The 14,722-nt window shown below is 36.3% G+C and overlaps 1 protein-coding gene across 1 annotated transcript in view; it reads left to right on the forward strand.

Moving 5' to 3' along the window:
- The first annotated feature begins 604 nt into the window (after positions 1 to 604).
- The window catches only part of LOC135217448 (uncharacterized), a 303,493-nt gene continuing 289,375 nt past the window's right edge, over positions 605 to 14,722 (forward strand). Inside the window, 1 exon segment of the mRNA XM_064253319.1 lies at positions 605 to 1,704. Coding sequence (XP_064109389.1) covers positions 1,612 to 1,704 — 93 coding nt within the window. The 5' untranslated portion in view covers positions 605 to 1,611.

A 14,722-nucleotide genomic window follows, 5' to 3' on the forward strand; every position in this document is an offset into this window, starting at 1 on the left:
AGAGAGAGAGAGAGAGAGAGATAGACAAAAAAAGAGAAAGATCCATCCCACCTAACCACCTCCTCCCCCTCTCCTATTCCTCCTCTTCCTCACCTCCCTTCTTCTTTTCCTTTTTTGTTAGTGTTGGCTTAAAGAAATTTCGGCAGCAGCAATTACGTTCCCAATCGGATTAGGCCAAATCTCCACGTAAGCGGTAAAGCCCGTGGATTATCGTAGACGCACGATCGCTCCAACGTGACTGGTAGGGCAAGAGATCGTAAAAAGAGCTGTAAACCTTCCTTTTTGCCTTGATGACTGTTAAGACTACGCTCCTAAATTATAGCACAAGAAGACCGTGTCTCTCTCTCTCTCGCTTTTTTTTCTTTCTCTTTCTCTCACTCTTCTAAAGGCTCGCGGGTTTTGGAAGAGATAAACCGAGCTCAAGGGAGGAGAAGGGACTAAGTCGTGGTGGTGGGGGGATGAGGGGAGGGCGTCGTGGTAGGGAGGCTGGGATGGGGGACGGGGGTACTGAGAGGGAGAGGAGCAAAACACATGGTACCAGGCAGCATCGTGGTGCACACGAGACGTTGACGCGGTGAGGGTTGGGCGGCAACTGAGAGTCGGGTGCGCGCGCAACCCCGAGTCGTGTCTGTGCCTCCGCCCCCCGAAGATATTATCTCAGTTGGCGCCTCCTTCTGTAGTGGTGTCAGAGTGCTGTGGGAAGGTGCGCAGTCTCAGTGACATGGCCAGATATCACGGGGAGAGTTAGCCAGCCTTCATAACGTCCCTATCATCGTCGAAAAGAAGAAGGCGAACAGCGGGTTTTAAACTCGAACCGCCGCTCTGCGTCTGCGCGCGATGGCCCCTAATCTCGGATTATGGAGGCTTATCTAAACTCGCTGTTTATAAAGTATGTTTTTGGTAGGAAATTAGCTAGTCGTGGATGGCACGACCACGGTGACGCATCGGTGGTGGTGCTTTGAGGGTGAACCCGAGACCGAGAACTGATCCAACTCGTGCGATGAGGCGGAAGCAGATCTAGAGCTTAGCACGTGGCAGTGACTTTAATCGGTGCCACCTGAATCCCAGTAGTGCCACGAGAAAAGGAACACTCTCTCTCTCTCTCTCCCTCCCTCGCTCGCTCGCTTAGTGTTACGCTCCCCCTCGCTCGCGCTCTTTCTCTCCTGCTCCCTCCCTTCTGTCACGTCCCGTGTATAGTATCGGGCACTACGGGCCCTTTGGGGCATCTTGCGATTACCGCCGCCGTGGTGTGTCTCGTTCGTCTCAGTGAACACGAAACGGCGACGATGCCGCCACCCCTCCCCCCTCCAGTGTCTGAAAGCACCAGCAGTGATTTGAAACTTTAGGAGAAGAAAAAGATATATAGTATATTAGAAAGAAAGAAAGTTATCTTCCCTCGGGGCCAACTTGTGCGGCGCCCTGCCTCGATCTCCTCGCGTCACAGGACAGTCCCCAAATCCAGGAAAAGTGTTTCCTTCCTCTGCTTCCTCGGTGGCGTCCCCAGGTAAGAAGAGGTTCCCTCCCGTGACGGCGGACAGCCAGGCACTCCTCAGGTGCGGCTGGTCGCTGCTCCCCGGGCGCGACCCCACCAAAAGCGACCTGGCGACAGCGATGGACTTTCAGAGTGCCATGGAGACCTTCGCCGAAGCGTGGATGGCCGCCAACACCAAAGCCAGGACCACCGAGTCGTCGTCTGACCCACAGGTGAGTTGAGGAGTCACAGGGGAGGGGGCGGGATGGTTTTCAAATGGAAGAAGAAGGGCGTTTTCGTTACCTTCTGGAGTCACTGGCGTTCCTGCCTGTCGTCATTTTCGAACGTCATCTTCGGTCATTTCTTTGTAGAAGTGCCGTCCCTTTTTTTGTCCCCCTGTTTCCAGACATCATAATTCCTTGTCATTTTATCAAAATGAAATGAGTGTCCTCAAGCGTCATTTTTTTTCTTTGCATTATTTTTCATTGTTCCTTGATGTGCCTTCATCGTTGTGAATTTCTTTCGTTACTATAATCGTCGTGGTTCCTATTCATAATGACATTACACGTAGTGTACCTCCAACGTTCTCTCCAATGTCTTCATGATGTCACAACGCAAGAAGTTCGTATTATTATCAAATTTCGTGGAAGGTTAAGCGTCAGTGCGTGGGAAATGGAGAATCTATTGTTATCATGAATACTCAACATCATAACATCACGTGCATCATCTCATTGTAGTAATGCGTCCACTCTGGAACTATCTCTCTTTCATAAGATCAAGAAGCTTGGTCCTCAGTAAGAGGATCCAGTAACGATGACAGATAATGAGGTTTCCCTAATCATCAGATTTTGTAATTATCTGTCACCATCATGATCATCATCATGCGTAGAATATTGGCTCTGTGTCTTGAAGTTGAAATTTGGATTTATGCCCTTAAGTTTAAATGTAGATTAAGGCAAAATGCCGGCGTAGGGGGAATGTAGTTTCTGAAATAGTTTTTCATTCATTATCACAGTTGAGCCTTTCCCATTATTATTATTATTATTATTATTATTATTATTATTATTATTATTATTATTATTATTATTTTATTATTGGTAATATCCCCTGTGGTAAGTGTGGCATTACTGACGCACGCCGTTGTCGTTTATTGTATAATTATTTTGGCAAGCATGACAAAACTAACTTTAATGATTTCTAATAGATAAAAGAGCTTCCTTATTACGTAGGTAAAATAGATTGCTTAACAATAAAGTGCCGAAATGTCGTGGTAGCGTTGAGATTCCAACAGTTAGAAAACGCAAATAATGTAGACGAGTTTATTAAAACAGAAAAAAGTATATATATACTATATATATATATATATATATATATATATATATATGATTTACAATAATTTTAACGATTACAGGAGCAAGGTACTTTATTTTTAATTTTTTTTTTTGTAATTTGAAGCGAATGTGCAATATTAACCAGGCAATGTTTTCTTACCCGATTTCATTACATAGTCTGTAGATTCATTTATATATATATATCATATATATATATATATATATATATATCATATATATATAGATATATAATTTACGTGTGTGTGCACCGATGTAAATAGTTATGGACTGAAAATAATTTGTGTAAAACAAACAATAAAATATCCGTAGTAATTTTTAAATATGCGCATTTCTTACTAGCCATGGTATAGGAAACCTTTAGTATTCTATTTATGTACGTAGTTATATTTTACATATATCGTATGCTACCAACAAATGAAAAAAAAAAAGTTACTGAATTCCAATAGCTTTCTTCTCGTTTCCTAAGCAACATCAAACCTTGACAAAGCGCTTACAATTCGTTACTAACAAAGTTACATAAATGAAATACATTATTTTGGTTAGGATGGGTTAAGCACAAGAATCCTGGTTACAGCTGCATGATTAATTAGGTTAAGATTCTCGGAATTACCTTTGAACGCTTTTAATGCGATCTTAAAATACCCAACGCTACGCAAAAGTGTTCGTTGGCTCAAATAGCAGATTTTCTTATATTTCTTATATTGATGCAAATTATGATAGATCTGAAACAAAGAGCTATATATATTCGGACATATATATATATATATATATATATATATATATATATATAGTTATGTTTATATATATGACATATAGAGTTATATATTCATATCCATCATATAAATGCTTTTCTGCGCAGTCATCCAGCTTACAGCAAACCCTCAGAAACAACAGTCGGATTGCGTTGACAGCATTCACCGCGACCAGACTGCGTGCAATACGCATGTAAATATAACGCCCGTCTCCGCAGAAGGTGCGTATAGTATAGGCCGATCAAGCAAGAAAAGCAAGTCCGCCGTCATTATCCCGAGATTCATTTGTCGTCAGAAGCGGATCTTCCTCCTCGCTGTAGTAGCCATCCCCCTGCGAGATTTGATTTGGGGAGCAGCAGCAGCAGGAGGAGAGAGAGAGAGAGAGAGAGAGAGAGAGAGAGCAACAGTTGGATGGCTGAAGAAGAAGAAGAACTCTTGCGGGTCGCTAGTCCGGCACTGTCTTATCCGTCGGGGGTTGGGGGTTGTCCCGCGTAAACGCTTATCCTCTCATATCTCTCTCCCTCTCTCTCACTCACTCTATCTCTCTCTCTCTCTCCTTCTTCTTCGGTAGATAGTTTTTCCCTTTTTATGATTTTTCCTTTTCTAAACGGTTCTCTCTCTCTCTTCTTCTTCTTATTCTTCGTCTTCTTCTTCTTCTTCTTCTTCTTCGGTGTCTCTATTTTCCTTTAGTATGTGATTTTTTATTCTATTTTCTATATCATTAATCTATCTTATCTTCATTTCTCTTTATCTTGTGCGTATCATTGTTTTCCTCTTTGTTTGACGGTGTTATGGGTAACAAATGTTTTACTATATGTTAACAAACAAAGAAAAAAAATATAGATATATATATATATAATATATATATATATAGATATATATATAGATAGATATATATATATATATAATATCTATATATATGTCTATATATACATATATATATAGGTGTATTATACATATTGTTTTTTATATATATTTTATATATCTACTATCTATATATATATATAAATAATATATATATATATATATAATATATATAATATATATCAATATATATATGATACTAACCTATTTCTATTCGTTATTCTTCTTTGCTCTATCAGTAGAAAAGGTAGTAATTTTTCCTTACGTGCGTTTGATACATTTTTTTATTGACATGTATGCAATGCTATATCCATAAATATAAATATATATATATATATATATATATATATATATATATATGTGTGTGTGTAACACTATATATATATATACAATATATCAATAAAAGTATTATTGCATTAACTTATATATAAATAAATAATTATACCTTTGGAACCCCGGCGACGAATGACAGAACAGCCACAACACGGCTGCCATAAATAATCCGTGAAATTAACATATCATTAAGTATAATCCACAGTTGATAAATTGCCGGGCCATTGGTGTTGAACCCCTATTAGCACCTCATCCGCAGTTCTGGTGATTTTTCACCGCATGCGTTGCAACGCTGGTGAGCTGAAGTCACAGAGAGAGAGAGAGAGAGAGAGAGGAGAGAGAGAGAGAGAGAGAGAGAGAGAGAGAGAGATTGTTCTGGGCATGTATTTCACTGGTATTTTTATTTTTATCTCTTTCGTTTCGTGACGACAGATGCGATTTCATGCCGTTTTTCGAGGGGTATTTGTCTACTGTGTTATATATTTTGTATATATACATATAGATATATATATATATATATATATATATATATATATATATATATATATATATATATAGTAAAGTAGTCTCTAATTTCACCTTCTATTCCAACTTTTATTCTACTGTCGATCGAATAACTCCAAAGTAATTAATTTCCGTTTCATAATTCACAAACATTATAATAATAATAATAATAATAATAATAATAATAATAATATAATTATTATTATTATTTATTATTTAGATAAGGAAAATCAACAAATGGCCTCTTTTCAAATAGCTGTTTACTGTTGTATATATTTTTTCTTGCTGCTCTTATTGTTTTCGAAAGAGAAAAATAAAAATTTGCGGCTATTGCATGTTTATTCCCAGTTAAATCTTTGCGTTTTATCAACTGCAGTTATATTCGTTAATGCCTAATGTATATTGTTATTTTATCTTTTACAATTTAAGGAAATTATGTATATTATAGTATATATGAATATATTTATATATATATTACGTGTGCCCATATATGATATTTTGTTCAATGTGAAATTAACAACCTTTTCATTTTCATTTTTTATAAATATTTTTTTTTTTATTGTACTTTGTACTGCCGATTGTTTAAAATTATGTGTTCTGAGAAATGCTATTTAATGTAATAAAATATCAGTGTGTGTATATGTGTGTGTATATATATATATATATATATATATAATATATATATATATATATACGTGTATATATATATATATATATATATATATATATATATATATATATATATATATATATATATGGTTATATATATGTATATACATAAATTAATTTTTTCCTTATTTGCTCATTTCACTTTAGTTTACTTTGATTTTATTTTTTGGATTGATGGCAAGTGCCCCAAGTTACATCGATACTTATTTTTCCTAATTCACTCTAATCAGTTTCCCATTTTTATTCTGTAGGGTACCAAGCAAGCGCTCTCCGTCGGAAACTTGAGGACAACCAACGATCGCTAATTCAACCCCTTCCCTTGTTGTCCGTTCACCTTAGTTATTGCTATTGCCACTTGCTTACGAGGCAATAAAGTCTAAATATACTATCACTGACTTGTCAGAAAATGAAATATTGAGAATAATGTCTCACAACTTGGACGTCGTGCTCTTATAATAGGAGGTGCGTCGGCCGCAAGTAGAAGTAGGTTTATCGAAATACGAACTCCTCGACCAGGAGGTCCTACGATATAGCATTTCGTTGTAGATCCTTCCGTTTATTATGATTATTTGCGCTGCAGATGTCACTGGTATCTTCATTGCGCAGGAATTCATTTGTATTATAAATCTCCGCTGCGGTTATGGTATCAAATGGACCCACAGTTTGCATATTATTATGAGTTTACTTATACCAAATCTTAAGAATCTCCCAATTATGGGGTCTGGTAATTATTTTAAGAATTCTACGACAAATGGGTCTCATAACCTCTGGCCTTCAGCCATGTATTAGAAGTGACGTGGGCGTCAGCGTCGAATGGAAGATACGCGCTATTTATTTTTGAAGATTACACCTACATTATTCATATGCCATATTTTGCGGAGGATATAAACGACGGTAAATTTCCAATGCAGTTGAAGGTCCCACATAATGAAATAATTTAGGACTGAGCCTTTATTTCCATGACATTTTGTCCCCCAACCTAACCTCCAGTTAGCTGTAAGGCCTACGACGCGTAATCCCAGCCGCGTATATAGCATTCGATTCCGTAATCCCTTCCGAAATCCTTTCGGTAAGGATTCCAATATCTAACTGTGGCGGTTCTACCAACCCCCACCCCGCCCCGGCCCCCTCTAGTTTAACGAGGTGGGGACGCAACCGTTTCTCCGTCGTCCTCGACTTCATCATTTCCGCGTCGTGTGCTTAACTGTCGAACCGTAAGTCCGTTATGCCGAATCTCTCCTGTAACTCCTGACGACGTCCGTAGCGCTCGGTTCCGGTCTTCCGTCGCTCCCTGTCGCGATGTCTTTTGGGTAATGATGGCCGTAGAGCGCTGCTACCGTCGTAGCTCTCGTCCGATTCCTTGGCTGGTGACCACGACGGCGACTGTTCGGCAACTGACAAATGTTTAAGGTCTAAATCAAATTGAAAAAAGCTGCTCAAGGTGTCCTGTTAGATATATTTACCAATATTTTTTCCCTTTCGTAATAGTCAAATAATGTGTATTACCGCTCTCCATTGGCTTAGGAACTTCAGCTGTGTATGCAGTGATGACTTGCCGGCGTAATCGCGTATGCGGTGCGTAATGGCTGCTCAACAGAGGATTGAAAAGTAGACCGATCATCCGTCCCCTTTTTGAACTGAGTGGTTTATCTTGATTCTCCAGAATGCTGGTTGGGCCAACTGAGTGAGAATGCCTGTCACTGAGAATGCTCCGGGAATGCATTCTCATAGAAGACTCTTCAACATGTTTTCGGTCTCTTTACGTTTAGAAGTTATCATATGATTTATTTATTTATTTATTCTGTATACCTCTCCGATGACGTTACCTTCATCATTGTTGCTTCATTACCGTCATCATACCTCCAAAGCCCGCATTTCACTTTTATTAGCCCGCATTTCACTTTTTTTTAGCCCGTTATGAGCTCGTATTTCACTTTTTGTTAGCCCGTATTTCACATTTATTTACGCCCAAAACATGTGCATCTGGATTGTTTTCCTTGAGAGTTCATAGATTTGATATACTTCCCATTCTCTTTATACAGATAAATTTGAAAACTCTTACCATCTGTATCCGCAGAAGCCATGATCACTTTCATTAGATCTATGAACGGAGGTTAAAATTTCCGTCGTCTGTGCTCACGGGGCCCTTATAATTCGTATTTGCGTTTCATTGCATTCTGTATACTGTTCATTCTCCCCTCTGAGGACAAATCCTGTATATCGTTAAACTTCCCTATTAGGTATAAATCCCACATGTTGATTGCTTTCACGTCACTGTACAGACGCTTTTCGTTTTCCTTCTTGCATAGAACCTACAGACTTTTATACATGTTTCTGCCGTCTTTATCTTTTTTTTATAAATACTGAATTTGTGTAAGTACCAGTTTTTGCTTAAAATGTTTGAAGTTATGAAAGTTCTTTATTACTAGGTTTTCTAAATAAGAGTTTTTTGAAAATGCTTAATATTTCCAAGTACGGTCTTTTTTCTCATGCAGTTTTTTGTATTTTTTGTATTTGGTAAAGGTTTTCCCTAATTTTTTTTAATGCATCGTCTTAGCACGAAATCTACTGAATGCCATCGTCGGCGTCAACTCATGGCCTGATTCCCAGAATGCAAACCGTCCATCCATCTGTTCATCCATCCATCTGCCCGTTCATCCACTCATCCACCCATCAAAGGGAACAAATGAAAATAAAATAAAGTAAAAAATACGAAAAACGCCGTCGCAGCAGCCAGCAAGCTGGTCACTTCATCATAAGTATGGTTCAGCCGCCTCAAGTTCATTAGTCGTTTTAAGATTAATTGTATAATGCCGGAGCTTTCTCATCTAGCTGCTTCCAACCCCCCCACCCACCAAGCTGTTATATTCTTAAACCCAGAAATGTTCTAATCTTCTTTAATTGTACGGGGAGGTAATCCCATTTTCGATTGATGTTCTTAATCCGCAACGCCTCCCCATTTCTCCTCCCCCCACTCCTCTCCCTCTCTTTCCCCCTCCTCCCGTTCCTGGTCTCTATCTTCACGTGATGTTATCTGATATATATATATATATATATATATATATAGTATATATATAATATATATATATATATATATATATATATCGCTTCTGTGTCCAAACAGAATCCTGTCGTGACTGAAAATAATTTTTTGACACTGTTTTCTTTTTATGGCGCTGCTGTAACTACAAATATCCAGTAATTTTTATTTTTAATTCATTTGCCTTAATTTTTCTCTTATTACGTTTTTAATTCAAAACTGACTTGGTAGTTCTTATTAGGAATTGTTGATCTTTGTAACTTGAAAAAAAGTAACATGTAGTTCTTTTGAAAATTAATTCGCCCCCTCAATTTTTCTCTTATTATGTTTCTATGACAAAATTCGGCTTGGTAGTTCTTATCGGAAATTATACATCTTTGTATTATCTCTCGCGCTTTATTATCTCTCTTGCTTTCAGGGGCCACCGGTTAAAACGACGAGGGTTTTCGCTAATCTGCGAATTGGTTTCTTACCCTTTCGGAAATTGTTTTTATGTCGGGAATCCGTCCCTGGCGAGTTTATACAGGAATTAGCGAATTCGTTTTGATTAATGAATTGCCTGACTCTCTCTCTCTCTCTCTCTCTCTCTCCTCTCTCTCTCTCTCTCTCAGGATTTCCTGTGGTTAAGTGAGGGATTAATCGAGTTAATCAGATTTGTGCATTGCTCTAATTTCTTTCGGTTGTGACCAAAATTGAATGGGCTTTGACGGTTTGCTCGCTCGTTGCTGCTCCAACTTTGTAGGGAAAATATATCCGTCGGAGTCAGAGGCCGGGTTTGTATGTGTATATATATACGTATATAAATGGCCGGGTTTGTCACTTGTTTATCTATGCGCGTATTTATGCTATAATTCTTTACGCTATGTGAGGTATAGTGTACCAACTAAGAAGGAATTAGTTTTTGTAATTACACGCAGTGTCTGTCTATCTATTTGTACATTGTATCAACCTATCTATCTATATATATATATATATATATATATATATATATATATATATATATATATAATATATATATATACTCGTGTATATATGTATATATACATATATATCTATATATATAGATATATATATAATATATATATATATATATATATATATATCTAGATAAGATAGATTGATACAATATACAAAATAGATAGACAGACATATATATATATATATATATATATATATATATATATATATATATATATATGAAATGTATGGCAGGTATATGTAAAGTTGTTTATGGATATGTATATAATTATTTTTAGGAAGCAATGATGAAATAATCATGATATGCCGGAGAGACTGCTTAGCATGTCATCTAAACAGCAAAAGATTTACATCTAGTGGAAATAATAATATTTTCATTCATAATTAGAGTTGATCATATGATGTTAAATTGATATCCATCTCTAATTTCATGTGATCCCATTCACTACCGTAGGTAGGTGCGTTGAATTATAATCTCGTTAATTATATTGGTAAAATCAGCATATTCAGTTCATCCCAATAGGTAACACGCCTTGTTTTATAGAAGATGCTTCCTCGCACAAGAAACTGTCTAAAATCGTTGGGGAATACTTGTGTTATGCAGTAGAACAAAATTACAGGTTTTTTCCCTAAGGCAGTTCAGTATTTACTCGCTCCAGGAAAGACGATTTCTCTGAGCACTTTATTTCCCCGTCAATTGCAGGGTAAAGTCATGAGAGTGAAAGTACGGAACGCAGATTTTGCGTAATTCAAATCTTGCGTGATTTTCCCTTCATAGAAATGTATTTGCGCGGACCCGATACGCTTTTATCGGAATGTGGCTGCTCTGGAAGTGGCTTCACACAATAAACAAAACAATTAATATTATTTGGTGGTAATCGGCAATTGCGGCCTAATGTTTTTTTGTGAATTTGGAAAAAGAGAAGACTTTAGCGTACTGCGTGCAGTTGCAAGCTGTTACTTTTAACGTAATGAATATTTGTGCATTAGCGTGTACATTTGCCAGCAGATGAATAAATAGATATACAAATGGTTTAATAATAATTTGAGTACTGTGTATCATTCGGGATTTGGCTACCGAGTATTTCATATTATTATTATTATTATTATTGTTGTTGTTGTTATTATTATTATTATTATTATTATTATTATTATTATTATTATTATTATTATTATTATTGATTATTATTATTATTATTATTATTATTATTATTATTATTATTATATTAATAAATATTTTATTAATCAATCCAGCAGATATATATATATATATATATATATATATATATATATATATATATATATGTATATATATATATATATATATATATATATATATAGATATATATATATGAGTGCATGAAAAAATATTATTGTAGACCTTTACTATTCGGACGATGTGTGCCATCTCTGTTGGTGCACAAATAAACGACGTACTTTATCGTATATGCTGATAAAATACCAGAAACGTATCAGTCAAACTCCCGGCAAGAAAGTGATGTTTCCCAATTGAAACTATATATAAATATATAAATATGTATGTATGTGTATATATATATATATATATATATATATATATATATATATATATATATATATTATTGGTGGTTTGTGTGTGTTTGTGTTTTGTGTGTATCCCATATATAAAAGGCGCTTTAAAACACTGGCATAAAGCTAAGGACTATATTTCGGTGGACTAACTCTTCCACCATTGATAAGGGTGGAAGCTATCCACCGACATAAATATTATATATATATATATATATAATATATATATATATATATATTATATATATAATGTCGGTGGATTATTTACGTCATGATTAATATATATATATATTATATATATATATATATATATATATATATAATCATGAATCTTTACCGAGTCGCGTTTTGTCACGGACAGTAAAACTGTAGTTAATAACGACCAAGTTAAACCTGGTCTATGACAACAATGAGCGTATAAACAGGGGTTCATCAGCAAAGGAACTGGTATTTTCAAAGTCACAGGGAAGCAGCGCTCTTAAGTTGAAACTGCGCAGAGAATTTCCGTAAATACGGTGTGTCAGGGAAGCTAGATCATGTAGATGACGTCGTTATTAAGCGTTTATCGGGGAGGTTTGACGGCCTGTTATAACAGTTATAACAAAGTGTTTTACAAACCAAAGTGTATTTACTCAATGGCTTGTAAAGTTCTTTTCATTTCTGTTAAATTTTCTTTTCCTTTCTTAGTTCAATATGACATTAATTTACAGTTATAACAAAGTGTTTCACAAACAAACTGTATTTACTCAATGGCTCGTAAAAATATTTCTATTTCTGTTAAATTTTCTTGTCCTTGATTTACTTGATTTACTTGATAATAAAGTTTAGTTGGTAGTTGGTTACATCCATATCCAGAATGAGCTGTCTACCCTTGAATGTTTTTAATGGCAAGGTGTGAATTTTATTGTCTGCGGGATTCTGGAGACGATCGGTAATCTCGTTTAAGATATATATGCTACGTTTTTCTTCATTTGTTATTTAGTACATCTTTATTCTCCGCTATTGGCTGTTATCAAAAGTATCATGCATCTCTCCTTTTGATTAGATTATAAATATATATATACAGAAAAAGAATACGTGCATATAATTGCAATATATATTTTTCAAGCGAATTCATATTTTCATATTACTGTGAATGATTCATGTAATATGTATATATTTATTGTGTATATATATATTATAGTATATATATATAATATATATATATTTATATATATAATATAGATATATATATATTATATATATATATATGTATATGTGTGTGTGTGGTGTGTGTGTGTGTGTTTATAGTTTTTGCTTTCACCTGTAGATTCGTCGCTTTTTATTCATTTTTTTTTTCTTTTTGTGTGTGTCTGCCGTCTTAGGTGACATAACCAATTGTTGGGACGATAACCAAGGTGTTGTGATAATCAGCCACAGGTCGAATTTCATAGGATGAAGCTTAATCTCCAATGCTTACAGATAACTGATTAAGATAACAGGTATAACTTCTCTCTCTCTCTCTCTCTCTCTCTCTCTCTCTGTGCCTTAGAGTAGGTGATATATTTGACTCATTTTATCTCTCGTGAGATAAACGGAGAGGCGCACCTCTCGACTTATTACGTAAGTCATCACTACAGAGACGTTGATTGTTATTTTTATGATTTTGTTTGTGCTTATTTATGACTTTTACTGTATTTCTCTTTTCGTTATGTTTTATTTGCGTGCGTGTTTATATATTTATTTAATTATTTATCTGTCCTCCTTATAATATTAGATTTAAATATCTTCCCAAGCGTATAAGTCGCATTCAACTTCTGATCCAAGTATCGCACGCGAATACATAGTATTTGTTTTCTTCGAGTGTCCTGTTTGCAACTTCCCATGAATATCATTAACCGGCTTCATACCCCGACCAAGTACAGATGTTAGCAGCCGTAAAAGAACCGCCCAAATGCCCTGTTTGAAATATAAGATAGCAGTCCGATATATGCAAATGACACTCGGGAATTCCTTGAGAAAGACTAAACCTGGATTAAAAAGAAGTCTTAGGCGACGTAAATATCGGCGACTCATTTGGACGGTCTCTCTCTCTCTCTCTCTCTCTCTCTCTCTCTCTCTCTCTCTCTCTCTCTCTCTCTGTGAAGCCAACGCTATAATATGTCTTCAAAATCATGCCTGAGGACATAACTAACGCGTTTAATGCCCCGGCCTTCTTTTGACGACGTCGGTCTGTTTTTATCTTTATTATTGCCTCTGTGCATGACTCTCTCTCTCTCTCTCTCTCTCTCTCTCTGTTGACGTTTGCGGGGCTAAGTAATATGGCGGTGGTGTTGAGTGACAGAAGAGTAGTTCGGCGCAATGAGCTGTTGAGGTTGACCGTTCATTTGCTTTCAAGTTCTCTCGTGTTAGGGTAGTAATCCCTCTGTGTGTTTGTGTTTTAACTGATGTAAGTGAAGCCGCAGTCAGTCTCATATATATATTATATATATATATGATATATATATATATATATATTATATGTGTGTGTGTGTGTAATTATATATATATAATGTATATATAGATATATATATATATATCTATATATATATATATATATATATATATACAAACAGGCACTCATATACACACGGGTAAAACACACACATCTCCATCTCCCCCTCCCCCGAAAAAAAAAGTTTCCGCTAACAGTATTTTTGATAACTTTTAGCACCGCAAGAATATGTTCTGTTCAAGTGAGAAGTGACAAGTCCTCGCCGCTCCCACACGCATGTGGAGGAGGAGGAGGAGGAGGAGGGGAGGAGGAAGAAAGAATTCTGAGGATAAACGCTTAATCCCTCCTCCCTCTCAAAAACAAATATCATTCCTTGTTCTCTCTCTCTCTATCTCTCTCTCTCTCTCGTAGAGAAGAAACCGAAAATCAATGCCGCCTCTAAACGCCCAGAAGGTGGAAGAAACATGATCGGTCTTCATTGACTTCATGTGTGGTAATATAGCAGTTTATAGTTGGGAAGCGGGGGGAGGGGGGAGGCGGGTTTGGGGTACCGGAGTTGAGGAGTCTGGAGGGGTTTGAAGGAGGGGTAAGGAGGGGATGATGTGAAGGAAGAGGGTGTTATGCCGGCTACATTCCCTCACCCCTTCCCAATGCAATAATTATTTTTTGTAATTGCCAGTGACCCCTTCCTCAAAATCAAAATCAGCCCCTCCAACTTTTCCCCCTTTCCCCTCCCCC

Source organism: Macrobrachium nipponense, chromosome 7 (assembly GCF_015104395.2).
Source record: "Macrobrachium nipponense isolate FS-2020 chromosome 7, ASM1510439v2, whole genome shotgun sequence".
In the NCBI taxonomy this organism is placed as follows: Eukaryota; Metazoa; Arthropoda; class Malacostraca; order Decapoda; family Palaemonidae; genus Macrobrachium; species Macrobrachium nipponense.